This window comes from Podarcis liolepis (assembly GCF_965112155.1).
Source record: "Podarcis liolepis genome assembly, chromosome: 12".
Lineage (NCBI taxonomy): Eukaryota > Metazoa > Chordata > Lepidosauria > Squamata > Lacertidae > Podarcis > Podarcis liolepis.
Window position 1 is genome coordinate 3339956 of NC_139563.1, and position 27380 is coordinate 3367335.

At 48.4% G+C, this 27380-nt stretch overlaps 1 protein-coding gene across 2 annotated transcripts in view; it reads right to left on the minus strand.

Moving 5' to 3' along the window:
- The window catches only part of MYO1G (myosin IG), an 88724-nt gene that overhangs the window by 50151 nt on the left and 11193 nt on the right, over positions 1 to 27380 (minus strand). For both annotated transcript variants that reach the window (XM_083466692.1, XM_083466693.1), the window contains exons 4-14: positions 26405 to 26570; positions 24502 to 24555; positions 22444 to 22539; positions 20244 to 20360; positions 18667 to 18873; positions 18104 to 18249; positions 15926 to 16040; positions 14606 to 14776; positions 9625 to 9695; positions 8533 to 8607; positions 3177 to 3309 (exon numbers count right to left, since the gene is read on the minus strand). In XM_083466692.1, the coding sequence (XP_083322818.1) occupies positions 3177 to 3309; positions 8533 to 8607; positions 9625 to 9695; positions 14606 to 14776; positions 15926 to 16040; positions 18104 to 18249; positions 18667 to 18873; positions 20244 to 20360; positions 22444 to 22539; positions 24502 to 24555; positions 26405 to 26570 (1351 nt within the window). The remainder of the gene's footprint in view (positions 1 to 3176; positions 3310 to 8532; positions 8608 to 9624; positions 9696 to 14605; positions 14777 to 15925; positions 16041 to 18103; positions 18250 to 18666; positions 18874 to 20243; positions 20361 to 22443; positions 22540 to 24501; positions 24556 to 26404; positions 26571 to 27380) is intronic.

The following is a 27380-nucleotide window of genomic DNA, read 5'->3' on the forward strand; positions in this document are numbered from 1 at the left end:
CTTCCTTAGGGCCCGGGACCTCTAAAAGGTAAAGGTACAGGGACCCCTGACCATTAGGTCCAGTCGTGGCCGACTCTGGGGTTGCGGCGCTCTTCTTGCTTTATTGGCCAAGGGAGCCGGCATACAGCTTCCGGGTCATGTGGCTAGCATGACTAAGCTGCTTCTGGCGAACCAGAGCAGCACACAGAAACGCCGTTTACCTTCCCGCCAGAGCGGTACCTATTTATCTACTTGCACCGGTGTGCTTTCGAACTGCTAGGTTGGCAGGAGTAGGGACCGAGCAACGGGAGCTCACCCCGCCGCAGGGATTCGAATCGCTGACCTTCTGATTGGCAAGCCCTAGGCTAGTGGTTTAACCCACAGCGCCACCCGCGTCCCTAAGGTATTGCTGTTTATAGACCTTAAGGTCCTCTGTGGGGCATACCGAGAGAGGCGGTCCCGTAGATACGAGGGTCCTAGGCTGTGAAGAGGGGTTTGTTGCCTCCTCCCCATGAAGCCGGTACTTCAGTGCAGAAGCTCAGTTATTTTTCTGTTCCTTTTGGCTTACATGTATTTATTAATAGGAAAACAAAGCACGTAAGAACATAAGACGAACCCGGCTGGATCCGGCCAATGGGAGCCCATTGAGTCCAGCATCCTGTTCTCACAGTGACCAACCAAATGTCTGTGGGAAAACCAACAAGAAGGACCCAGGCACAAGTGTCTTCCTCCTCTGTTGTGGTTTCCAACGACTGGTATTCAGAAACCTTGCACCCTGCAGCTGTGGCGGCAGGACAGAGCCCTCCCGGCTAGCAGCCCTCGTCCAGGCGCTGTTGTACATGTTAACTGGCCGGAGAAGAGCATTGCAAAATTCAGGGGAGGGCAAATTTAGAAGGATGGCTGTTTTTCAGGTTGCAAGCTGTTTTGGGAAGTGCGGATTAGGAAGATTCCCCATTAAGCAAGCCAAACCCCTTCCCTTCTTCGGGGCGGGCGGGGGGGGTGTGTCAGTTTGCATTTCTTGGTTCAGAAAGTACTGCTCTGACGTGTAGAGATCTTTCCTATTCTAATTTTTTTTTAATAAATATTTATTGAAGTTTTCACACTATTACAAAATGAAAAAGGAAAAGGAAAAAATACAAAATAAAAAGCAGTTAAAAACAATTCCAACTTTTTGTCACTTATCTTTCATTTACTTATTTCCCAGACCTCCTCATACCTCCCTTTTTTGTGTTCCAATTCAATTTATTAGTTCAGCAATTCCTTTCCCTCCTTATTTCATCCTGGTCTTTAATCTAAATATATTATAGCATTAAATTTTAACCTGTTAAAAATCCACTTTTATCATATTCTTTTATACCTTTACAGCTAGAAACCACTTAACCTCAATCCAACATCATTCTAGCATTCATTAATTTTCTTTCCTATTCTAATTAATTCAAGAGGGTTCTCAAAGCTTCTCTGGGTGAAAGAAGCAAGCAGAAGGTTCCTGATGTTTGGGTTATTCCTTCAGAGAGTACAGCTGGCGTAAACTGGTTCTGTTATCTCTTCTGACAAGGTCAGGCTGGCTATAATAGTAAAGCCAGAAGGAGCCTAGGTTTCTCTCTCTCTCTCTCTCTCTCTCTCTCTCTCTCTCTCTCTCTCTCTCTCGTGTGGTGTTCTGTACATAATATGATTAGTGTTAAGGTTTAGACTTATTATAAGTTATTGTAAGTTTAATTTACCGTATTTTTCGTCCCATAGGACGCACCTAGTTTTTTGGGGGGGAAATAAAGGGGGGGAATTCCTTTATTTCCCCCCCAAAACCAGGTCGGGGAAGCCGAACCAGGTCGAGGAACAGTGGGATGGCGGCATTGCGCCTCCCTGCTGTCCCCCGAGCTTGTGGGGCTGGCCGATGTCTGCCCGGTGCAAGAGGCGCTCTGCTTCAGGGTGCCCTGCGCGCCGGGCAGCAGGCTGCTATCCTCAGTGTGGGGAGCCCTGCGGGGAACTCCTGCAGGGCTCCCCACGCTGCAGATGTCTGTCCGGCGCGAGGGGCGCTCTGCTTCAGGGCGCCCCTCGCGCCGGGCGGCAGGCTGCTATCCGCAGCCTAGACAGCTCTGCGGGACCTCCCACAGGGCTGCCTAGGCTGCGGATGTCTTCCTGAAGCCTGGAGAGCAAGAGGGGTCTGTGCGCACCGACCCCTCTCGCTCTCCAAGCTTCAGCGAAAGCCTGCATTCGCCCCATAGGACGCACCCAGATTTCCCCTTCATTTTTGGAGGAGAAAAGTGCGTCCTATAGGGCGAAAAATACAGTAAGTCTGCTGCAACTGGATTTCTTACGGACAGGGCCAATCCTGAACGTGTTGGATTTGTGACCAATATGCTCATTTGCCTTCAGCAGCAGTAAAACTCTGCTGGATCAAATATTCATTGCCTCTGGTCTATTTTTGGGGAATCCTGCAACATGTTTTATGTTTTTACTCTGCTAATTATACTGCGATGGCCTGGGACTTGGGCTCAGACTCGGAACTGGAGGCGTCTCAGTCCATACCAGATCCTTTGCCTCAGGCATCATCTGAACCAAGTCTGGGGCCTGATCCTGAAGAGTCCCAGTCTGCACAGGTTCCCCTGCAACAAACACCAGCTGGGCCGAGTCAGGGGCCTGAGCCTGCCCTGGCTCCAGATGCGGGGATGACCTCGTTGCCTTCAGCTGGGCCATCACTTACAGCTGCTCCACTACCGGTTGGGTCCGGGGAGGCTGAGGCGGCCCCTGGGTCTAGTAACCCACCGACGTCTCCCGAGCTGCAGAGACTGAGGTCTGAGAGAAGAAGAGACCTGAGTACTTGCAGGAGGAGTGCTCGTCTTTGGGCGAAACAGGGAGGTGAGTCGCCGGGGGATCAGGACCGGCCGCTACCACAACAAAGATAAAAGGTTGTCAGACCCCACCCCAGGTTGCGGAAGCAACATTGCTGTATGCCAGATCCTGCCTGAGATCCTGTACCTGTCCTTGCCTGGTTTCCTGCCTCGTGTCCTGCCTTGACCCTGTTGGACTGACTCCTAGCAGGACCTTTGGATTCTGGACAGGTTTTGGACCGCGTTTCACGGGTTACCCCCGGGCCCAGCACATATACATTGGAATCTGGTCTGGATCAATACTGAGTAGAATTTCAATTACAGAGTGTGTGTTGCGCAGGGGTGTGTGTGGGTGTTATCTGAAGTTACCTTCGACGCCAGGTTCTCCACCAGCGCCACGATGGAGTTTTTGAAGAGGGTGGCAGCCGTCAGAGGCCTCTTGGTGACCTCGGTGATGCTCTGCTGGCCCTCTGGCCACATGTCCTGGAGGACGGGGTCTGCGCTGGGGAAAGAGCACAGAGTGGGAGTGAGGGGGTGCAGGCCGCTCCCAGCGCCAACCGTTCCTTAACCCTCGCCCTCTCTGGGCATGGCCCACTGGTGACCATGTGTGGGTGAACATCACAAATAGCAGAGGAGCTAAGAACTTGCAGGGCGCAACTCATCCACCCTAGGGGCTTAAGGGTAACGCGGTCACGGGTTCAAGCCCCAACATTTCCAGTTAAACGCTGTGCACCACTGGGAAGGCTTCTCAGCAGCCCAGAAAACACAGCCAACTCCAGCTCCCATCAGCCTGTCCTGGATGTGTCCGTTTGCATTTCTTAGTGCAGAAGGCATTGATCTGATGTGTAGAGATCTCTCCTATTCTAAGTACAGTCTTACCTCGGGATAAATGTGCTTCAAGTTAAGTATTTCCGGGTTGCGCTCCACGGCGACCCGGAGGAAACGGAGCACGTTACTTCTGGGTTTCACCACACGCATGTGCAGATGGTCAAAATGACATCACGTGCATGTGCAGAAGCGGCGAAACGCAACCCGCGGGTGCGGGTTGTGTTCGCTTCAGGATGTGAGCGGGGCTCCGGAACGGATCCCATTCGCATCCCGAGCTACCACTGTAATTCAAGTGGGTTCTGGAAGCCACCCCAGAAATGATCTCTTTCAGCTTCTGCCTTCTGGAAGAAGGTAAAGGTAAAGGGACCCCTGACCATTAGGTCCAGTCGTGACCGACTCTGGGGTTGCGGCGCTCATCTCACTTTATTGGCCAAGGGAGCCAGCGTACAGCTTCCGGGTTAAGTGACTAAGCCGCTTCTGGCAAACCAGAGCAGCGCATGGAAACGCCGTTTACCTTCCTGCTGGAGTGGTACCTATTTATCTACTTGCACTTTGATGTGCTTTCGAACTGCTAGGTGGGCAGGAGCAGGGACCGAGCAACGGGAGCTCACCCCGTCGCGGGGATTCGAATCGCTGACCTTCTGATCGGCAAGTCCTAGGCTCTGTGGTTTAACCCACAGTGCCACCCGCGTCCCTTCTGGAAGAAGGTACAGGGTTATAAAGACCAGGACTAGCCGCCTGAGAAACAGTTTTTATCCAAATGCGATTTTGGTTTTAAACACAGTGTAAGATAGTCTCTGTGGGAGTATACTGCATTTAATTATGGGGTATCAGAGTTTTTAGGGGGCTAACCAGACTGGGATAGCAGGCTTGTTGGTTTTTGAATGTCTGATGTAGATTTTTTCAATTTCGTTGTTCTGTATGGGACAATGACAATAAAGATTATCGTATCGTATTAAGCTTCTCTGTGTGAAAGAAGCAAGCAGAAGGTTCATGATGTTTGGGTTATTCCTTCAGAGAAGTTGGGTACAGCTGGCGTAAGCTGGTTCTGTTATCTCTTTCTGTCCAGGTCACGCTGACTATAATAATAAGGCCAGAAGCAGCCGGGGTTTCACTCTTTCTTTCTACCTCTTTCCCTTCTGGTGTGGTGTTCTGTATGTAGTGTTAAGGTTTAGATTTATTATAAGTTATTGTAAGTTTAAGTGAAGTCTGCTGCAACTGGATTTCTTACGGACCAGTGCCAATCCTGAATGCATAGTGGTACCTTGGGTTAAGTACTTAATTCGTTCTGGAGGTCCGTTCTTAACCTGAAACTGTTCTTAACCTGAAGCACCACTTTAGCTAATGGGGCCTCCTGCTGCCGCTGTGCCGCCGGAACCCAATTTCTGTTCTTATCGTGAAGCAAAGTTCTTAACCTGAAGCATTATTTCTGGGTTAGCAGAGTGTGTAACCTGAAGCGTATATAACCTGAGGTACCACTGTATTGGATTTGTGAACATTATGCTCTTTTGCCTTCAGTAGCAGTAAAGCTCTGCTGCGTATTAATTGCCTCTGGTCTATTTTTTGGGAATCCTGCAACGTGTTTTAAGCTTTCACTCTGCTAACTATACATCTGCTCTGGATCAATATTGAGTAGAATTCCGTGACAGAGGAGCAGTGGGGAAGCCTGTTAGAGGAAGGTACATAAACCAGCAGTGGGGAGCAGGGGTGCCAACTTGAATATTGGGGGGGGGCAAGTAAGTCCCACGTAATCGATCAGGGGTCAGCAAACGTTTTCAGCAGGGGGGCGGTCCACTGCCCCTCAGACCTTGTGGGGGGCCGGACTATATTTTTGGGGGGGAAAATGAATGAATTCCTACAAATAACCCAGAGATGCATTTTAAATAAACGCACACATTCTACTCATGTAAAAACATGCTGATTCCCAGACCGTCCGTGGACCAGATTTAGAAGGTGATTGGGCCGGATCCGGCCCTAGGGTCTTAGTTTGCCTACCCATGATTTAAGCCAACCTACTGTCTTCTGTCACAGTCATGTCTAACACCCTTTTGATCCTAATCTGCCCCCACTACTTTGGCAGTGAAGTTAAGTCCTGGCCATTGTAGCTAGTAGCTAGTAGGATCTCCTATGCAAGGGTCTAATAGTCTTTTAAAGCCACCCAAGGTGGTGGCCATCATCGCTGCATCTTGTGGCAGTGAGTTCCATATTTCAGGTAGGAACTCTGTGGAAAAAAAATTTTTTTTTTGTCTGTTCAGAACCTTCCAACTTCATGGCACTCAAAGAATGTATCCAAGTGGAAATCGTATGAAGAGAACATCAGGCCAAAGGCCCAACTTGTCTAATGTCCTGCTGTCACAGCCAGTTACCCCTATAGGAAGCCCACAAGCAAGACATGAACACCAACCCTTTGAATTGTGCTTAGAAAGTTACTGGGAGCCAACGTAGATCTTTCAAGACCGGTGTTATGTGGTCTCGGCGGCCACTCCCAGTCCCCAGTCTGGCTGCCGCATTCTGGATTAATTGCAGTTTCCGGGTCACCTTCAAAGGTAGCCCCACGTAGAGTGCATTGCAGTAGTCCAAGCGGGAGATAACCAGAGCATGCACCACTCTGGTGAGACAGTCTATGGGCAGGGAGGGTCTCATCCTGTGTACCAGATGGAGCTGGTAAACAGCTGCCCTGGACACAGAACTGACCTGCGCCTCCATGGACAGCTGTGAGTCCAAAATCATAGAATCATAGAGTTGGAAGAGACCACAAGGGCCATCGAGTCCAACCCCCTGCCAAGCAGGAAACACCATCAGAGCACTCCTGACATATGGTTGTCAAGCCTCTGCTTAAAGACCTCCAAAGAGCCAGTGTGGTGTAGTGGTTAAGAGCGGTAGTCACGTAATCTGGGAAACCGGGTTCGTGTCTCTGCTCCTCCACATGCAGCTGCTGGGTGACCTTGGGCCAGTCACACTTCTGTGAAGTCTCTCAGCCCCACTCACCTCACAGAGTGTTTGTTGTGGGGGAGGAAGGGAAAGGAGAATGTTAGCCGCTTTGAGACTCCTGAAGGGGAGTGAAAGGCGGGATATCAAATCCAAACTCCTCTTCTTCTTCAAAGAAGGAGACTCCACCACACTCCTTGGCAGCAAATTCCACTGTCGAACAGCTCTTACTGTCAGGAAGTTCTTCCTAATGTTTAGGTGGAATCTTCTTTCTTGTAGTTTGGATCCATTGCTCCGTGTCCGCTTCTCTGGAGCAGCAGAAAACATCCTTTCTCCCTCCTCTATGTGACATCCTTTTATATATTTGAACATGGCTATCATATCACCCCTTAACCTCCTCTTCTCCAGGCTAAACATGCCCAGCTCCCTTAGCCGTTCCTCATAAGGCATCGTTTCCAGGCCTTTGGCCATTTTGGTTGCCCTCCTCTGGACACGTTCCAGTTTGTCAGTGTCCTTCTTGAACTGTGGTGCCCAGAACTGGACACAGTACTCCCAGGCTGCGCCCCTGGTCCTTCAGGGGCACAGTTACCCCATTGAGGACCAGGGAGTCCTCCACATATTCTACTAAAAAGTGAGTCTCAAAGAACAAGATGACAATGGAAGTCCTACAGAGCAGGCGCTTCCCCCAAAATAGTACCTGCCAGGCAGGCCCCACAAATAACCCAGAGATGCATTTCAAATAAAAGCACACATTCTACTCATGTAAAAACACACTTATTCCCGGACCGTCCAGGGGCCGGATTCAGAAGGCGATTGGGCCAGATCCGGCCCCCGGGCCTTAGTTTGCCTTCCAATGGATCACAGGATGCAGGGCACATACACCATTTGAATTGCAATGTCCATCAACCTTGAGAAGGGGGGCTGGCTCCCTCAAATATTTATTAGGGGGGCCGAAGGGGCCTCGGCCCCTAGGAGTTGGCTCCTATGAAGGGGAGTGGTCCCCAGCTGCAGCAGCTGCTCCGTAGGGCACAGGCTTGCAAGCATCTGCCTAGACGTGAGGTTGGTGTTTTTGTTGGGATGCGTCCAAGGAAACGGGGGCAATTGCCAGGCCCCCAGCTGGCTCCAGGCCACCGGCCAGTAGCCGGACGATCTCCGGTCCTTGGACCAGCATGTAACTGCGACTCACGCTTCAGAAACCTTCAGAAGCTGAGCACGCAAGACAGCAGAGATAAGAACTCTTCACACCAGAAGGGCAGATTAGAGGCTGTGTAAAGCGTATTTAAAGGTAAAGGTAAAGGGACCCCTGACCATTAGGTCCAGTCATGACCAACTCTGGGGTTGCAGAGCTCATCTCGCTTTATTGGCCGAGGGAGCCAGCGTCCAGCTTCCGGGTCATGTGGCCAGCATGACTAAGCCACTTCTGGAGAACAAGAGCAGCGCACCTTCCCTCCAGAGCGGTACCTATTTATCTACTTGCACTTTGACATGCTTTCGAACTGCTAGGTTGGCAGGAGCAGGGAGTGAGCAACGGGAGCTCACCCCCTCGCGGGGATTCGAACCGCCAACCTTCTGATCGGCAAGTCCTAGGCTCTGTGGTTTAACCCACAGCGCCACCTGCATTTACAGGCATTTTATTCAGCATCAGGACAAAGGGAAAAACATGTCTTCTCCCCTTCGTATCCAAGCAAGCAGCATAAGCAAAAGCTATACACAAAGTTCCCAGCAAACTGTGCTGGAATGTAAACAGGCATGTGACACACAACAGCCTGTTCCTCTTAAGGTGGAACGGAATATTCTAACAGTTTTGTCAGTATCCGGAACTGCAGAAACAAGTGTTATCTCTGACAATAAAGAGTGAACTCTCTCCCTTTGGTCAGGGAAGGCACAGCGGACAAATGTTCTGACCTGATAGATATTGCCATTTGATCAAGGTCATCCTGGAAGCTCCGCCTGGCTCAGGCCTACATACCTGTTGTACATCAGCCGCTTGAAGTCCTGGAAAAGCGTGTCCTTGTTCTTGTCCAGAAATCCCTCCACGGAGTACCTGAAACACAGATCCGTAGAGGCTTGTAAAAACCCTGCCAGTTTGCTTGCTGTGTAGCTTCCCATGCTTGAGACACCTCCTCCTTCCAGTCTTCCCCATTTTCTCCCTCTGACCACTCATGACTGTCCCACCACCGCTCCCCGGGATTTGAACCCTCTTCCCTTGGCGGTTCCCCGGCTGGTTCCTCGCACTACTCCTCCATGTCTAACCAGTCCCTGACCTGACACTGAGTGGGGATTCGAACCCTGGTCTGTCCCAGGCACTAGTATGACATTCTAACCAATCCTCGGACTTACCCTACCCTACCCTACGGCAAGTATACAGCCTCGGCCCAGTATACCTGAAGGAGCGTCTCCACCCCCATCGTTCTGCCCGGACGCTGAGGTCCAGCGCCGAGGGCCTTCTGGTGGTTCCCTCACTGCGAGAAGTGAGGTTACAGGGAAGCAGGCAGAGGGCCTTCTCAGTGGTGGCACCCGCCCTGTGGAACGCCCTCCCAGCAGATGTCCAAGAGAAGAAGAACTACAGTGGTACCTCTGGATGCAAACGGGATCCATTCCAGAGCCCTGTTTGCATCCTGAAGCGAACGCAACCCGCACCTGCGCATTGGCGGGTCGCGATTCACCACTTCTATGCATGCTCATGATGTCATTTTGAGTGTCTGCGCATGCGCGGGCGACAGAACCCGGAAGTAACGCGTTCCGTTGGGTTGGGTTGCCGTGGAGCGCAACCCGAAAACGCTCAACCTGAAGCAACTTCAACCTGAGGTATGACTGTACCAGACTTTTAGAAGACATCTGAAGGCAGCCCTGTTTAGGGAAGCTTTTAATGTTTAACAGACCACTGTATTTTAATACTTTGTTGGAAGCCAACCAGGGTGGCTGGGGAGACCCAGCCAGATGGGCGGGGTATAAATAAATTATTATTATTATTTCTATTTCTTTTTCTAGTTTTATTACAAACCCCATGCCCCCTTCCACAAATAATGGAGTATAACCTTCCACCCAGAGCAAAACTCACGTGACATCTCCTGCGTAGTGCTTAATGCGGAAATCGCGTCCGAAATCCATAGACTTGTCAGCAGGATTAAGCTGCAGGAAGGAAGCGCAGGACACAGTGATGGCCACCAACTTTAAAATGGCTTTAAAAGACAATTGGACAAATTCATGGATGAGATCAGTCTGTTGTTGCAGTGAAGCTGAATGTGGGGAGAATCGGGGCAGGCAGAAAAAGGAAGGACTTCTCCGCAGAGAGCACGGTTCATCTACGGAACTCCCTGCCACAGGACACAGTGATGGCCACCAACTTTAAAATGGCTTGAATAGCAATTGGACAAATTTGTGGATGAGATCAGGCTGTTGATGGCTCCTAGCACGGGTGTCTCTGCTTTGTGTCACGGTCCGGTTCATGGGAGATCAAAGTCCCGGGAGGGGATGTCGGGACTGGGGGCAAGATGGCGGGGTGGGAGCAGGAACGGGGGTCCAGAAGCCAGGAGTCAGGAAGCCAAGAGTCCGAGGGTCAGAGAGCCAGGAGTCAAGAGGGCAAGGGTCCGAGAATCAAGAAGCAAGGAGTCAGGGGTCCGAGGATCAAGAAGCAGGGAGTCAAGAAGCCGAGGTTCAAGGATCAAGAAGCCAAAGGCAGGAAGCGTGTTGCCGTGGCAAAGAGCTGAAGGCAAAATGCTGACCTTATATCCCTTCCCGGCTCTTGCCACCAGGTGCTGTGAGTTACCAACTGGCCTCACCTGTGTGGCCATGCCTTGCCTCTCCAGAACAAACTTAGGAAGCCCCCAGTCCTGCAGAGTCCTATTGGTCACAGGGCCTGGCTCCTGCATGCACACCTGACACATAGCTGTCAACTTTTCCCTTTTCTCGCGAGGAATCCTATTCGGAATAAGGGAATTTCCCTTAAAAAAAGGGAAACGTTGACAGCTATGACCTGACACTCTGCCTCCACAGTCAGAGGCAGCTGCGATGCTTCTGAACGACAGTTGCTGGAAACAACAGGAGGGGGAGAGTTGTTCCTGGGTTCGAATCCTGACTGCGGGTTTCCCAAAACAGGCACCTGGTCAGCCACTGTAAGAACAGAATGATCCAGCAGGGCTCTTATTAGTTTCTTATACAGTGGTGCCTCGCAAGACGAAATTAATCCGTTCCGCGAGTATCTTCGTCTAGCGGTTTTTTCGTCTTGCGAAGCAACCCTATCAGCGGCTTAGCGCTATTAGCGGTTTAGCGGCTATTAAAGGCTTAGCGGCTTAGCTGCTAAAAGGCTATTAAAGGCTTAGCAGCTTAGAAAAAGGGGGGGAGCGAAAAAAATCTCAAGACTCGCAAGACATTTTCGTCTTGTGAAGCAAGCCCATAGGGAAATTCGTCCTGCGAAGCGCATTGAAAAACGGAAAACCCTTTCATCTAGCGGGTTTTCCGTCTTGCGAGGCATTCGTCTTGCGGGGCACCACTGTATACAAAGAGACTCACATAAGGCAAGAGCGAAGGGGTGGGTGGAGGCATTTGTGATTCTTATTAATTCTGGGGGGTTTTTCAAAACAAACAAGATGAATTTTAACAGGGAGAAATGTAAAGTATTGCACTTGGGCAAAAAAAATGAGAGACACAAATACAAGATGGGTGACACCTGGCTTGAGAGCAGTACATGTGAAAAGGATCTAGGAGTCTTGGTTGACCACAAACTTGACATGAGCCAACAGCGTGACGCGGCAGCTAAAAAAGCCAATGCAATTCTGGGCCTCATCAATAGGAGTATAGCATCTAGATCAAGGGAAGTAATAGTGCCACTGTATTCTGCTCTGGTCAGACCTCACCTGGAGTACTGTGTCCAGTTCTGGGCACCACAGTTCAAGAAGGACACTGACAAACTGGAACGTGTCCAGAGGAGGGCAACCAAAATGGTCAAAGGCCTGGAAACGATGCCTTATGAGGAACGGCTAAGGGAGCTGGGCATGTTTAGCCTGGAGAAGAGGAGGTTAAGGGGTGATATGATAGCCATGTTCAAATATATAAAAGGATGTCATATGGAGGAGGGAGAAAGGTTGTTTTCTGCTGCTCCAGAGAAGCGGACACGGAGCAATGGATCCAAACTACAAGAAAGAAGATTCCACCTAAACATTAGGAAGAACTTCCTGACAGTAAGAGCTGTTTGACAGTGGAATTTGCTGCCAAGGAGTGTGGTGGAGTCTCCTACTTTGGAGGTCTTTAAGCAGAGGTTTGACAACCATATGTCAGGAGTGCTCTGATGGTGTTTCCTGCTTGGCAGGGGGTTGGACTCAATGGCCCTTGTGGTCTCTTCCAACTCTATGATTCTATGATTCTATGATTCTATGATTCTACAGCGGTAGTCGGCAAAGGTTGATCAGCTTGATCAGCTTGATCAAAGGTTGATCTACTAGATCACCGGTTAATTTGAAAAGCACCAGCAAGAATTTATGACTCCTCCTTGTTTTAACTATGGAAACAGCAGAATGACTCTTTCTCCCTATGTTATATATAGACAGAGAGAATAAGGAATGGAATTGTTGTTGGTTTTCTGCTGAAGGGCTTTGAGCCTCACAATTAATAATAATGGTCCCAAGTCACAAGGTGGTTAGACTGGTCTCAACTAGGGCCAGGGCCTTTTCAGTACTGGCCCCGACTTGGTGGAACGCTCTGTCACAAGAGACTAGGGCCCTGCGGGACGTGACATCTTTCCGTAGGGCCTGCAGGACAGAGCTGTTCCGCCTGGCCTTTGGTTTGGACTCAGTCTGACCCTCATGTTTCCCTCCCCTTATGGTCTTGATTTATCGGCTATTTTAAAACGAGGCTGCATTTTAAATTGCATTTTAACCTGTATTTTAAATTGGGGTTTTCTCTCTCTCTCTCTCTTTTCCCCCCATTATGTTTTTACTGCGATTTTATTGGTGTTAGCTGCCCTGAGCCCAGCTCTGGCTGGGGAGGGCAGGATATAAATAAAATTTATTATTATTATTATTATTATTATTATTATTATTATTATTAGCTAGGGACGATGGGAGTTGTAGTCCCAAAACATATGGAGTTTGGGGGTGCTTGGTTCACAGTGATCTAGATAAATTATAAAAAATTCCCCATTCTTTATTGACGTTTAGGTCTTCTTGGTTCCTTCCGGAGGAGGTAGCTCTGCTAATATGGGTATGAATGGCTGGGAGGGTGGAAAGTGACGTCTGTATGTGGGAAGCCGCTGAGTTTGTGTTTGGAGAAGTCACTGTTGGGGGGTGTGGAGTGTGGGCGCCGCTTGGATCACAGCGATTTTGCTCAGCTGTTCTAACACATGGCTTTTTCCATTTCTGCATTGGATTGCGACTTCTTTATGTTGAAGAGCATCTATATTTTGCTGCCAAGGATGCAGCTTCCAGTGTGCGTTTCTTTTTGTTTCATTTTCTTTTGCAATGTTCTATCAGTGTTCTAACCGTGTTAAGGTATTGCCGTAAACGACTCAGATTTTTTTTAAAAAAAAACACACCACATAAACGGCTATAGAAAAGATCGAAATAAATAGACGGAAAGAACTCCTCAGCAGTGGAACAGGCTACCTCAGAAAGCTGTAAACTCTGTTCCCCTGGAGATTTCCTTTCTCTCCCTTAACCAGTGCCAGATTTACGTATAAGCTAAACAAGCTATAGCTTAGGGCCCCACTCTCTTGGGGGCCCCCAAAAAATTTAAAGGGTAAACAAACCTGGATGTACATTTCCAAAATATAAGATAAAAAACAAATAAAATCAAACCTACATACAGCAGCAGCGTTTTGTGTTGTGTAGGCACCTAGTCATAGGCCCCACCTGCTCGCCTACTCCCTAAAATATCACTGGTTTGCTCACAAAGGTCTGTATAGTTCAAGCTATGGTTTTCCCAGTAGTGATGTATGGGAGTGAGAGCTGGACCATAAAGAAGGCTGATCGCTGAAGAATGGATGCTTTTGAATTCTGGTGCTGGAGGAGACTCTTGAGAGTCCCATGGACTGCAAGAAGATCAAACCTGTCCATTCTGAAGGAAATCAGCCCTGAGTGCTCACTGGAAGGACAGATCCTGAAGCTGAGGCTCCAAGACTTTGGCCACCTCATGAGAAGAGAGGACTCCCTGGAAAAGATCCTGACGCTGGGAAAGATGGAGGGCGCAAGGAGAAGGGGACAACAGAGGACGAGATGGTGGGACAGTGTTCTCGAAGCTACCAGCATGAGTTTGACCAAACTGCGGGAGGCAGTGGAAGACAGGAGTGCCTGGCATGCTCTGGTCCAGGGGGTCAGAAGAGAAGGACACGACTAAACGACTAAACAACAACAACATATATAGGGTGCCTACATTCTGCATGTGCAAATGGCTTTAGATACCTATGAGGTCCATAAATTACCATATAGCATATATGTAACACACAGAAAAACAGCGACAATTTGTTGCTGACAAAGGACAGCTGGACATCTAAAGGGCCCCATTACCTTCAGTAGCTTAGGGCCTCATCAAACCTAAATCCGGCGCTGAACCAGCCATAGAGTCAATGGAGGAAGTTGGAAGAATGGCGCTCTTGTCCACTTTTCCTTCCAGCTCTATGTGCTTTTCAAGGCTCAGATTAATTCTGGAGAGGGGAGCTGCCTCTGTTTTGCTTCGAGATATCCCCTCCTTAGGGACGCGGGTAGCGCTGTGTGTTAAAGCACAGAGCCTAGGACTTGCCAATCAGAAGGTCGGCGGTTTGAATCCCCGTGATGGGATGAGCTCCCATTGCTCGGTCCCTGCTCCTGCCAACCTAGCAGTTTGAAAGCACATCAAAGTGCAAGTAGATAAATAGGTACCACTCCAGCGGGAAGGTAAATGGTGTTTCCGTGCGCTGCTCTGGTTCTCCAGAAACGGCTTAGTCATGCTGCCCACATGACCCGGAGGCTGTACGCCGGCTCCCTCAGCCAATAAAGCGAGATGAGCGCCGCAACCCCAGAGTCGGCCACGACTGGACCTAATGGTCAGGGGTCCCTTTACCTTTACCTTACCTTCCTGCTGGTATAGTGTGGGTGTTTGCCAAGCCTGGTATTCATGGACTCCAGGAACAGGGTGTCGGTGACTTTCCCCCCAGTCAGGCAGGCCTCATCCAGCACAGCGATGATGCCCTTGTGTGGCTCCTCCACCAGGTCCACAATGATTTGGTTGTTGAAATATTCAATCTGTCAAGGGCGAGGTGGGAAAACAGTGAAAACAAAGTATCCAGGAGACCTTTCAGAAGGTCTGTGACTCAGGCAGTGGCGTAGCGTGGGGGGTGCAGGGGGGGCCGGCCACACCGGGCGCAACATCTGGGGGTTAGGGTTAGGGGGCGCAAATCCACGGGTTAGGGGGCGCAAATTACTTGCCTTGCCCCGGGTGCTGACAACCCACGCTATGCCACTGGACTCAGGGGTAGTGTGGGGAATAGTATTGCAGCCAAAATAAAATTCCACTTGTTGCTAGATAAGCAAAGGGTTAAGACTCATGCAGTTCCCCTGTGAAATCCCAGAAAGGAGATTCTGTGGTTGTTGTTTTTTATTAAATTGATATACAGTGGTACCTCGGGTTAATAATAATAATAATAATAATAATAATAATAATAATAATAATAATAATAGTTACAGATAGGTAGCCGTGTTGGTCTGCCATAGTCAAAATAAAAAATTCCTTCCAGTAGCACCTTAAAGACCAACTAAGTTAGTTCTTGGTATGAGCTTTCGTGTGCATGCACACTTCTTCAGATACATAATAATAATAATAATAATAATAATAATAATAATAAATAATTTTATTTATACCCCACTCTCCCCAGCCAAGACCAGGCTCAGGGCAGCTAACACCAGGTATAAAAACAATTGATTAAAATACAACTTAAAAACAAGATTAAAATGCAACATTAAAATGCAGCCTCATTTCAGTAGAAACTAAAATCAAAAACTTTTTGGGGATGAAAACGTCAAATCTTCACCAAGGCCAACTATCCAGACTGGTCCTACGTGGGCCAGAAAAAAGCCAGTGAAGTCCCCAAATAGGAGTTAATTCGTTCTGGAGGTCTGTTCTTAACCTGAAACTGTTCTTAAACTGAGGTACCACTTTGGCTGATGGGGCCTCCTGCCGCCGCCACGCGATTTCTGTTCTCATCCTGAAGCAAAGTTCTCAACCCGAGGTACTATTTCTGGGTTAGCGGAGTCTGTAACCTGAAGCGTCTGTAACCCAAGGTACCACTGTACCGCCCTTCATCCAAATATGACAGGGCAGTTCACCACATAAAACCACAAAACATGCAACCAAAAAACCCCACACCTTCCCCCTCACCGGCCACCGCGACTCACGTGTTGCCACTCGATCCCCTCGCGCTGGTACTCCTCCTGCTCCTGCTGCAAGATCAGCTCGATGAACAGCTGCTGCAGCTTCTCGTTGCAGTAGTTAATGCAGAACTGCTCAAAGCTGAAAGGGAGAGGGAGCAGGCGAGACTCAGGACCCCATTGTGCACCCCACAGAGCAAAGGGGATTCTGCACCCCAGGCCAAAACCATAACTCAGTGGCAGAGTCCAGACTTATTCAATTACTATGGAAGGTGAGCCCGTGAGCTTCACGCTGGAGATTTGAACCCGGGTTCACTTTTAACGCCATAATGCCTCTGGATCTAAATAATATTTCTATATAGCTGTCACAACTACAAGTTATTTGATCAGACAGCCCACACCTTTGCCTAATTTTCTTTTCAAGTCACCTGAGCAAGCAGCTATTGTCACATCTTGTGACAGTGAGTTCCATAAGTTAATGTCGCATTTTTGCAGGGCAGAGCGGGCTTTCTTTTGTTGGCCCTGAAGTGCCTGTCCATCAATGTCATTTTAGGATCGGGGAACCCAAATTTGAGCAGGCCTAATTCTGGACATCACACTTTCAGAAAGAGCGTAGGCAGATTGGAAGAGGTTCAGAGGCGGGCCAGGAAGACGGTCGGTGGTATGGAAGAGGAGAAAGGCCCCGTTCACATCATACACCCTTGTGCAAATTAATTGAAACAAAGTCAGCATGTTCGAAGGTCACAGGGAGAGAAGCTTCGTGATTGCCACATTGATCAGTCTGTCAAGCACCCACAAAAGAAGATGTTTTAGGGATGCTTCAGTTATTATGGTGTTGGAAGCCTGCAGCCAATAGAAGGAATGATGTACTCGCCACAATATATACGATATCTTTATTATCATTGTCCCATACAGAACAATGAAACTGAAAATTTACATACAACATTCAAAAACCCCTAAAAACTCTGAAACCCCATTTTAAAATACAATATACTATAGAGACTCCTTATGCTGCGTTTAGAACCAGAATTGCATTTGCATAGAAACTGTTTCTCAGGCGGCTAGTCCTGGCCTTTATAACCCTGGACCTTCTTCCAGAAGGCAGAAGCTGAAAGAGATCATTTCCAGGGTGCGCACTATCCTGCGCTATCTCTGCCGCTTTCTTATGGCACCTGACAGCGTAGATTTGATCCAAGGTGGGAAGAGTACGCCCAGTTATTCTCTCCGCAGTCTTTACAACCCTGGACAGCATTGTTTTTTCCCTGACCATGCAGCTCCCAAACCACACACACAGACCATAAGTTAATACACTCTCCGCAGTACAATGGTAAAACGCCATCAACAGGTCCTTTGGGAGACTGTTTTTCCGGAGGATTCTCAGAAAATAGAACCTCGGCGGTTCGAATCCCCGCCATGGGGTGAGCTCCCATTGCTCGGTCCCTGCTCCTGCCAACCTAGCAGTTCGAAAGCACGTCAAAGTGCAAGTAGATAAATAGGTACCACTCCGGTGGGAAGGTAAATGGCATTTCCATGCACTGCTCTGGGAATTGTAGCTCTGTGACAGGAAGAAGAGGGTGTCTTCTAACTACTCTCAGCATCCTTAACAAACTACAGGTCCCAGAATTCCTTGGGGGAAACCATGACTGCTTAAAGTGGTATCATAGAACTTTAAACCGATAGCATGAATGCGGCCTGTGTAACGTGATCCTGAAAATGGTCGGATCCAGCTAAGGCTCACGATCCTTTTCAAGGAACCTGGCAACACCCAGAAACTAACCACTAGTCCACCTGCCGATGGGATTCTGAACACATACGTTTAAAGCAGTATCATTCCACTTAGTAAACAGTCATGGCTTTCCCCCCAAAGAATTCTGGGAGCTGTAGTTTCTTTAGGGTGGGTGTTGAGGGTTGTTCAGAGACCCCTTTTCCCGGCACAGAGCTACAAATCTCAGAATGGTTTAATAATCAATCCTTCTGCCCTGGTGAATATTTGACATCTTCTCCCCTTATGGCCTTGATCTATAGGCTACGACTAAAACTCTCAGCATCCTTCACAAACTACATCTCCCAGGATTCTTTGAGGGAAGCAACGACTGTTTAAATAGTTATCACACTGCTTTAAATGTGTAGTGCAGAAGGGGGGGGGGCAGAACTGTATTTCGTTTGCCTCGGGGGGGGGGTCTCCGCTAGGTGAGAGACACCAACCTATTGTTGTCGAAGATCTCGAAGCCATAGATGTCCAGGACTCCAATCACCGTATTCTTGCCATGGATTCGGACATCGTAGTTCTTGACCTCGATGACCGTGTTGATGCGGGCCACAATCCAGCAGAATAGACGCTCATAGAAGGCCTGTAGGTGAAAACAGGGTGATGGCCATGTCATCTTTTGGTTGAACAGAGTTTTCAGATTTCAACGGCTTTAAATGCCTCAGGACACCATCGTGAGACCACCGTGAGCCTCCTTTGCAAGGGTCTGGCGGGTGGCAACACAAGAACAGGCTTTTTTGCATTGGTTTCTTACTTGCATTGGATTGCATTGGATTGTGTCTTGTCTATTCCTTTTAAGGGGGAGAAAAGGGGATTACCAGGAATCCTATATTGAGAAGCTTAAACAAGCTTGCAAGAAACGAACCACTGTGTGTTTAAAAGGGGAATGCACTCTGCTAAGTAAAGGGACCTGCTAACGCAAGTTTGGAAGGCTATGATTAAACAATATATTCTCTCTCCTGCCTTCCTGAACATTCCCACACCTTGCCATAGCTACTACCTTGGCGCAAGCATCCCTCGCGTAGTTGGCCTCATTGGCGCTGTGGCCCTTTTGGATGACTTCCCCGCCCCCGGTGGCCACTGTCCGATAGAGGAGCGTGTTGAGGAGACTTTCTGGTTCGGTGGAGGTCAGCTCGGCCAGGTAGGACACCAGTTCGGCGTTCTCAACCCCCACATCGTCCCCCGTGGCGACAAAGCACACGTTGCCCTGGGAAATCCAGCGAGAGAACAGCAATCAAACAGACAGAAGCACATATCGCTGAATCGTCCCGATTTAAGCAGGACATCCCGGAATTACAAAAGCCATCCCGGCTTCTGATTGGATCATGGAACATTCCAGGTTTATATATATATATACATATACTTTTCAGAGATATACATTTCACTGATTTTACAATCATCTTGACATTTTAAAACTTGATGTCCTTCTCCCTCTTTCTGCAGTTCCTTAAGTTTATTTTTAATATCTTCTGCATATCCAAATTCACTTAACTTACTCATTTACAGTCAAACCTCGGTTTTCAATCATCTCCGTCGCCGAATGTTTCGGTTCCCAAACGTCGAAACCCTGGAAGTACGTGTTCCGGTTTTTGAACGTTTTTCGGAAGCCGAAAATCCGATGTGGCAGACAATCAGCTTCCGATTGGCTCTTCCGATTGCAAGAGCCAATCAGAAACCGTGCCTCGGAAATCAAACATTTCGGAAGTCGAACGCCCTTCCAGAACGGATTACGTTCAACTTCCGAGGTACCACTGTATTTATCTTCTTTAAATATACAGTCATACCTCGGGTTAAAGTTGCTTCAGGTTGAGCATTTTCGGGTTGCGCTCCGCGGCAACCTGGAAGTAACAGAATGCATTACTTCCGGGTTTTGCCGCTCACGCATGCACAGACGCTCAAAATGACATCACGCACATGCGCAGAAACGGTGACCTGCGCACGCACAGACGCAGGTTGCATTCTCTTCAGGATGTGAACGGGGCTCCGGAACAGATCCCGTTTGCATCCAGAAGTACCACTGTATACTCTTATGTAACTGCAGGTTATTGGAACATTCCAGTTTGGGGTTCGGCGCAAGTCAGCTGGTTTTGCACCAAAGCACCGGACAAAAATACGCTCTTTTTTGGTTTTGCATTCTGATGTGAGTCATCTTGCTCCCGCAACCCAAAAAACGAATGTCCCAATTTGGATCACCCAGATGTTGGAAGCAACCATGAAGCCAACAGGAGGCCTGTTCCAAAATGGCGGCCGTATTCCACATTCCTCATGTTCCACTGTGCCTAGGCGGCCACCCTCCTTCCCAGGCCCCATTCCAGTCAGGTAAATCTCTGGAAACGAAGGGCTAAAAACCGGCGCTGCTCTCCCAAATGATCTGGTCCCTTTTAACTTCATATTTCAGCTGGTTGACTAAAATCCCTTATTTAGGCTGCCGGTCCCTTATTTTCAAATCTGTAAGTTGACAGCTATGCAGAGGGCATAAAGGACAAACCCATGCGGCTGTTTCCTTTCTAACTTGAATATTTATTCTGTCTGTGTACGCCTTCCCGGCGCCAGCAAGAAATGCCCCCCTTCATTTACCAAGTGCAAAATGGCCGCCAGGATCTTATAGACGGAGTCGATCTCTTCTGAAGTGAAACCGATCACGGTCATGGCGTCGGCAACGGCCCGGTGGCTGGATTTCTCGCTGCCTGAGGACTAGAGTTGCAAGGCGATGCCGGGGAGAACCGGAAAGGAATGAATGAGGAGAAAGAAGAGAGGGGGAAATAAAAAGAATGATGCTTGAGCACTGCCAGGAAGACTTTTTAGATACCGTATTTTTCGCCCCATAGGACGCACTTTTTCCCCTCCAAAAATGAAGGGGAAATCTGGGTGCATCCTATGGGGCGAGTGCAGGCTTTCGCTGAAGCTTGGAGAGCGAGAGGGGTCGGTGTGCACCGACCCCTCTCGCTCTCCAGGCTTCAGGAAGACATCCGCAGCCGAGGCAGCCCTGTGGGAGTTCCCACAGGGCTGTCTTGGCTGCGGATAGCAGCTTGCTTCCCGGAGCGCCGGGCGCCCCGAAAGCAGAGCACCCGGTGCTTCGGGAAGACATCCGCAGCCTAGGCAGCCCTGCGGGAGTTCCCGCAGGGCTCCCCATGCTGCGGATAGCAGCCTGCCGCCCGGCGGGCAGGGCACCCTGAAACAGAGCGCCTCTCGCGCCGGGCAGACATCCACAGTGTGGGGAGTCCTGCGGGAGTTCCCGCAGGGCTCCCCACTTTGCGGATAGCAGGCTGCCGCCTGCGTGCGGCGCGCCCTGAAGCAGAGCGCCCCTCGCACCGGGCAGACATCGGCCAGCCCCACAAGCTCGGGGGACAGCGGGGAGGCGCAGCGCCGCCATCCCGCTGTTCCCTGACCTGGTTTTGGGGGAGAAATAAAGGAAAACATTTTTTCCTTTATTCCCCCCCCCAAAAAAACCTAGGTGCGTCCTATGGGACGAAAAATACGGTATATATAAAAACATGAACGGATGGGATTTCGGATAAATGTGCAATTTATTGTCCTTGCTTTGAACGTTGTTGTGTAATTATCTCGCTTGTGCAGACAGGTATTCTGAAGAAGGCATTTTATAGGGTAGGATAATGGGCAATGGGGCGAATTTGTGGCACCAAAGGGGCGGCAGCCCGAGAAAGCTTTGGGGAACCACAGAGCTAGATGAACTCTTTCAGATTTGCCTTTTAAAATTCCATTTATTCAGGGCTTTTTTCTTTAAAATAAAATGTTTAGGGGTACTCTCATTATCCTACTCCTACTGAAACAATGCCCCTCAGTGAGGCCAAACTTGGATTCACAAAATGTTTAGGGGTGTGCATACCCCTGCATACCCCCCAGGAAAAAAAGCACAGCATTTATTCCTCCAAGACAAGCTGGGAATGCAAAGCTTTCAGGGGGAAATGAAAAATCAGTGCCCCCCAGTGGTGGTTTTGGGGTCTCTGCTCTTGCAGTGACTAACCCAAATCCTGCCACCCGATTCAGCAAGAAAAACGCTATACTTGGATCCTAAAATTAAAAACATACCTTGGATCCCAGGGTAAGGGAAGGTTTTTTCGTTTTGTTTTGTTTTGTACCAAAATAACACATTGATTTGGAATTTGGGGGATATGAAACTTGAGGTGTCATGTGCTTTTTTATTTCCTCACTGCTGAAGAGGCTTATTATTATTATTATTATTATTATTATTATTAAAGGCAAATTCTTATGTTACTTGATGCTCTGAGATACCTGCTGATAGATCAGATGTGTTACAAGTTTATAATGTCTTTTTCTATCTTGTTTTATATGTATGTTACATAACATTCAGAAGATTTTTTTTTCCTGATTGAGAAAAGGATACAAAAATGCAAAACCCACAGTTTTGATAACTGAAAATTGCCAATTGTTTTGCAGTACTTTATTATTATATTGGGAGTGTTGTCTCTGGGCTTTTAGTTAGCTACTGGATTGAATACATTAGACATATCTGGATTTTAAGTTGGGTTTTTACAGAGCTTGCATTTTAATTCTTTGGTTCTTTGCTGTTTCTATTAACCAATAGCATTATTTTAATAAATGTTATAATACCAACCTACTAACTCTGGAGTGTGTCAGTTTATTAACCTTTACATGTTTAATTATAATAAACAAGGAGAGACGGGGGGGGGGAGAAGATGTGTGCAGCTTAATTAATCTGGGAAAAGCTGGAATTGGTCGGAAGCTTTTTAAAAGGTGTTTTTTTGGGGGGAAATGAAACCCCAGGGAAACTTACGTGGTTGTTGGCACCTTCTCTGGTGAACCTGTAGGCTGCCGGATCCCTGTTGAGGTGGAGGGACTCCAGCAAAGCGTCCGAGGCTCCAAGCAGCAACTGCAAGAAAGAACAACTCTCTCGTAAACAGCCCAGCGCCGCAGCTTCCAAACCCAAGCCTGAGCAGCCAGATTCTGATTTTCTGGACAAAAATGCGACATGCAGAAGGAGGGAGGCATGCGTGCAAGGGAGCGATATAAAATTGTGGCCTGAAATGCTAAATCCGATTGTGCACCAGAACTCTGCATTTGCTATGTTGTTTCTTTGCGCTGTGGGTTAAACCACAGAGCCTAGGACTTGCTGATCAGAAGGTCGGCGGTTCGAATCCCCGCGACGGGGTGAGCTCCTGTTGCTCAGTCCCACCTCCTGCCAACCTAGCAGTTCGAAAGCACGTCAAAGTGCAAGCAGATAAATAGGTACCACTCCGGCGGGAAGGTAAACGGCGTTTCTGTGTGCTGCTCTGGTTCGCCAGAGGCGGCTTAGTCCTGCTGGCCACATGAACTGGAAGCTGTATGCCGGCTCCCTCGGCCAGTAAAGCGAGATGAGCGCCGCAACCCCAGAGTCGGCCACGACTGGACATAATGGTCAGGGGTCCCTTTACCTTCTTTAAAAGCCAGCAAGTTACTAGACCTCATGACGGCTGAAAGAGGACAGAGCTGGAAAGAGTTGGCTTTCCCTGTCGTTGCCTCTGGCGCCATCTACTGTTGGCTTCCTGGCCTCCTGCCCACAAGGCCCTGCACCAGCCAGCACTTATACCAGGGGTCAGTGAACTTTTTCAGCAGGGGGCCGGTCCACTGTCCCTCAGACCTTGTGGGGGGCCGGACTATATTTTGAAAGGGAAAAAATGAACGAATTCCTATGCCCCACAAATAACCCAGAGATGCCTTAGAATAGCTTTGGAAGTGGATATAGGCTGTAGGGTTAGAAGTAGAAGATAGGGTATTTTAAAACAGTATTATTTGTAAGTGATAAAATGTGAAGTTATTTTAAGTGTGATTTTAAAAAAAAAGATGGTTAGAAATTATGATATATGTAAACTGCTAAAGATGAAGTAAAATGAAAATCAGATAGGGGGGGCTTGGGGAAGCCCATTTAACAATGTTTAGAAAAATAAGGATATGACAATAATTTGTTTGTATTGTTTGTCTTTTCTGTTTGTGTTTTTTATTTGTGTTATAAAATGAATAAAAAAATTGGGGGGGGTGCATTTTAAATAAAAGGACACATTCTACTAATTTAAAAACACGTTGATTCCCAGACCATCCGCAGCCTTAGTTTGCCTACCCATGACTTATACTTTTAATATTTATACGTGGTAGTAAGGAGTGCTCAGTGCTGCCCGGGAATTTTTAGAAAACAAAAAAATAATAATATTGATTTTCAAATGAATTGTGTAATTTGTGAATTTCAGCCTGCTACTCCAAAAATCAGGTGAAGTTACAACGCATTTTGGTACGCCATATTGATTCAAAATGGCACCTGGAAACCAAACATTGACAAAGAGTACCAAGTTTGGCAACAGCATCTTAGGAGGTGGCCAAAGCTATGACAAAAAGCAGGCGCAGTCACACCATGGTCTTGTTTCCACCTGCCGTACTGAATCAAAATGATGCCCTGTGTCCAAACATTGGCAAAGACTGCTACCCCCACCTTAGGGTACGTTTAGCGACAGTATTTCGAGCGACAGCTGAACCTACGCCAAAAACGGGCAAAGCCAGGCCAAAGTGACTTCTTGATTCAAAATGGCGGTCAAACATTGATGGAAACCACGGGCTTCACCCTTGGGAACCCCTGAGTCAAGTTTGGCAACGATATCTCAAGAGGCTTCCAAACCTTATGGGGACAAATGGACAGAAAACCACTTTCCAAAATATATAGCTGATGGCATACGTTGCTTTGAGATCTTGAGGGATAAGGGAGCAACATCAACACACAATCTGAGTACGGAGAAGCAGATCAGGAATGGGGAGAAATCCCAGCAGGAAGGGGAAAGGGTGAGTTCTTTTCGGGAGGTTTGCTCACCTGGTAGAAGGTGTGGAAATTCCTCTCGCCCGGCTGCTGTTTGAGGATGCGAGACTGCAAGGGAAGGGAAGACTCAGAATGTATCTTTGAACTGTGGGGTAACCAGCCTCATATAACCAATACAAAGGTAAAGGGACCCCTGACCGTTAGGTCCAGTTGTGGCCGACTCTGGGGTTGTGGCGCTCATCTCACTTTATTGGCCGAGGGAGCCGGCGTACAGCTTCCAGGTCATGTGGCCAGCATGACTAAGCTGCTTCTGGTGAACCAGAGCAGCACACGGAAACGCCATTTACCTTCCCGCCGGAGTGGTACCTATTTATCTACTTGCACTTTGATGTGCTTTCGAACTGCTAGGTGGGCAGGAGCAGGGACCGAGGAACGGGAGCTCACCCCATCACGGGGATTCGAACCACCGACCTTCTGATCGGCAAGTCCTAGGCTCTGTGGTTTAACCCACAGCGCCACCCGCGTCCCTTAAGCATAACCAATACGCTTAAGTTTAATTCAGGGGTCAGCAACCTAAGGCCCATGGGCCACAAGCAGCCCGTGGGGGTCGTTTTACCGGCCCCCAAGCCACCCCCAAACCAAGCTGCCCATTTGGCAAGTCCCCACACGCTGCGCTAAACCAGCACAGCCTGGGGACTCGCTTTTGCGGCGCCGGAAATTCAGTTCCTTGAATAAAGATCAGGCTTACTAGCCGCTTTGCTTCTTAATATACTCTGGTTAGCCTCTGTTATTTTCTCCTACTGATAGGGAACCCCCTTATGGACTCTACACGGGCTCTTGGATACCCCATAAGGGTGTTGCAGGAATTTATGTATAGGTTGGGTGGGGGGGCTGCCCCTCCAGCAGATATCATGCACATGCAGCCCACTACCAAAATCAGCACAATCACTTTTGTGACTTTTGTAATTTGTCCCCACAAAACACTTCATCACAGTTTCTTCCTATCTATCCAAAGAGCCTTTGCTGCACGATACCAAATGTAAGAATTCACTGATAAATGTATCTATGTACTGGTTCACAGGGAAAACTTCAGAAATTCATATAGACATGTGAGCTCAGCTACTCAGCAGCCCCTCTGCCTGAGTGATAATTCCTGGCATCCTGATACCTGAGTGCCAGACAGGTAGCCATTCCAGAAATAACAAACCCAGATGAAGACAAAAGGGTGTGATTAACTTGGCTGGGAAACAGAGAATTGTAAATATATTTGGGTGTTTGGTGGAGGGCAAGGAGAACCATGGGGCAGGGTCCAGGATGCTCAGATTCCTGCCACCAGACTGTTAAGTTGTGGGTGAACATATCAGACGACACAGTGATTCTTCAAACAGCTCTTCTTTATTCAGATGCCAGAACAGAACTGAACTGAAGGGCTCAGTCAGCCTGCTATATAGAGCTCCAGTACCTTGTTACTGTAACAACTTTCTAAAACTATCCAATCACTGAATGTCACTTTCAATCCTTCATTTGCATACAAACTATCCAATCACTTAACGTCACTTTCGAGCCTTCATTTGCATAACTATCTACAGTATCCCCCTGCTGGCCCAGGGTGAGAACTTCAGTACATAACACAGACCTCCCCTTTCATGATGTAACTGTGATGTAGTTTGGGGTGTAACATGGGGATTAGCAGCTAATAAAAGTTTGGGGGCTCTTTTGTCCGGGGCTTCCATCTTGTTCCACCTTGTGGCAGGTGGGAGCCCTGTCGTGACCGTCTTCAATAAAGACCAAGCCTAATGGCTGCTGTTTTGCTCTGGTATTCCTGGCTGGTGTCCTTGCTTTTTTGTCCAAGGGACCCCTCAGATTTCTCCGTTAACAAGGGAAAAGGAGCAGGTTTTTTTCTTTTATAACACAATGATTCAGTTGGGCTGCCCCACCCTTCACCCACACCCAGTACCTTCTCCAGGAGGTAGTTGTTGATGTGGCCTCCCGTGGGGTCCCCTTTGAAGTCAAAATTGATGTCCATGTATTTGCCAAACCGGCTGGAGTTGTCGTTGCGGTTGGTTTTGGCGTTGCCAAAAGCTTCCAGGACGCAGTTGGACTTTAGCAGGACGTTCTTCACCCTGAAGGAAAGCAGAGAGGAAGGAAGAGGGAAGAATCAGGGCCAGGGGGATGTAGCGATTGTTGGGCTCGGCTCCGAGTCGAGAGACCCAGGTTCAAATTCCACACCCACCCCTGCAAAACTTGCTGGATTTGGAGCGACTTTCCAGTGCAACCCACTGCAGGCTTGTGGGACTTGGGTTCACCCCCCCCCCGAATCCTGAACATTGCTATAAAAAATTATTAGGCTACTAAACCACACCAACATCACAGGTGTATAAAATCAATCATCACAGATAATTAAAGGTACAGCTACACTTCTCTGCTATTGCAGCACAAACGAAGACATTAATCTGAGTTCATATATAACATCCAAGATCAAATTCAGTATTCAGTCCTTTTGGAAACATGGTCCCCAATCAGAATATTAATTTATACTCTTGTTGTAACAAGGCTCTAAGCACATCAACTGTTCTAAAAGGTAATTTTTTACCATGTAACATGGGGGGTGTAACATGGGGATTGTTGTTGTTGTTTAGTCGTTTAGTCGTGTCCGACTCTTCGTGACCCCCTGGACCAGAGCACGCCAGGCACTCCTGTCTTCCACTGCCTCCTGCAGTTTGGTCAAACTCATGCTGGTAGCTTCGAGAACACTGTCCCACCATCTCGTCCTCTGTCTTCCCCTTCTCCTTGTGCCCTCCATCTTTCCCAACATCAGGGTCTTTTCCAGGGAGTCTTCTCTTCTCCTGAGGTGGCCAAAGTCTTGGAGCCTCAGCTTCAGGAGCTGTCCTTCCAGTGAGCACTCAGGGCTGATTTCCTTCAGAATGGAGAGG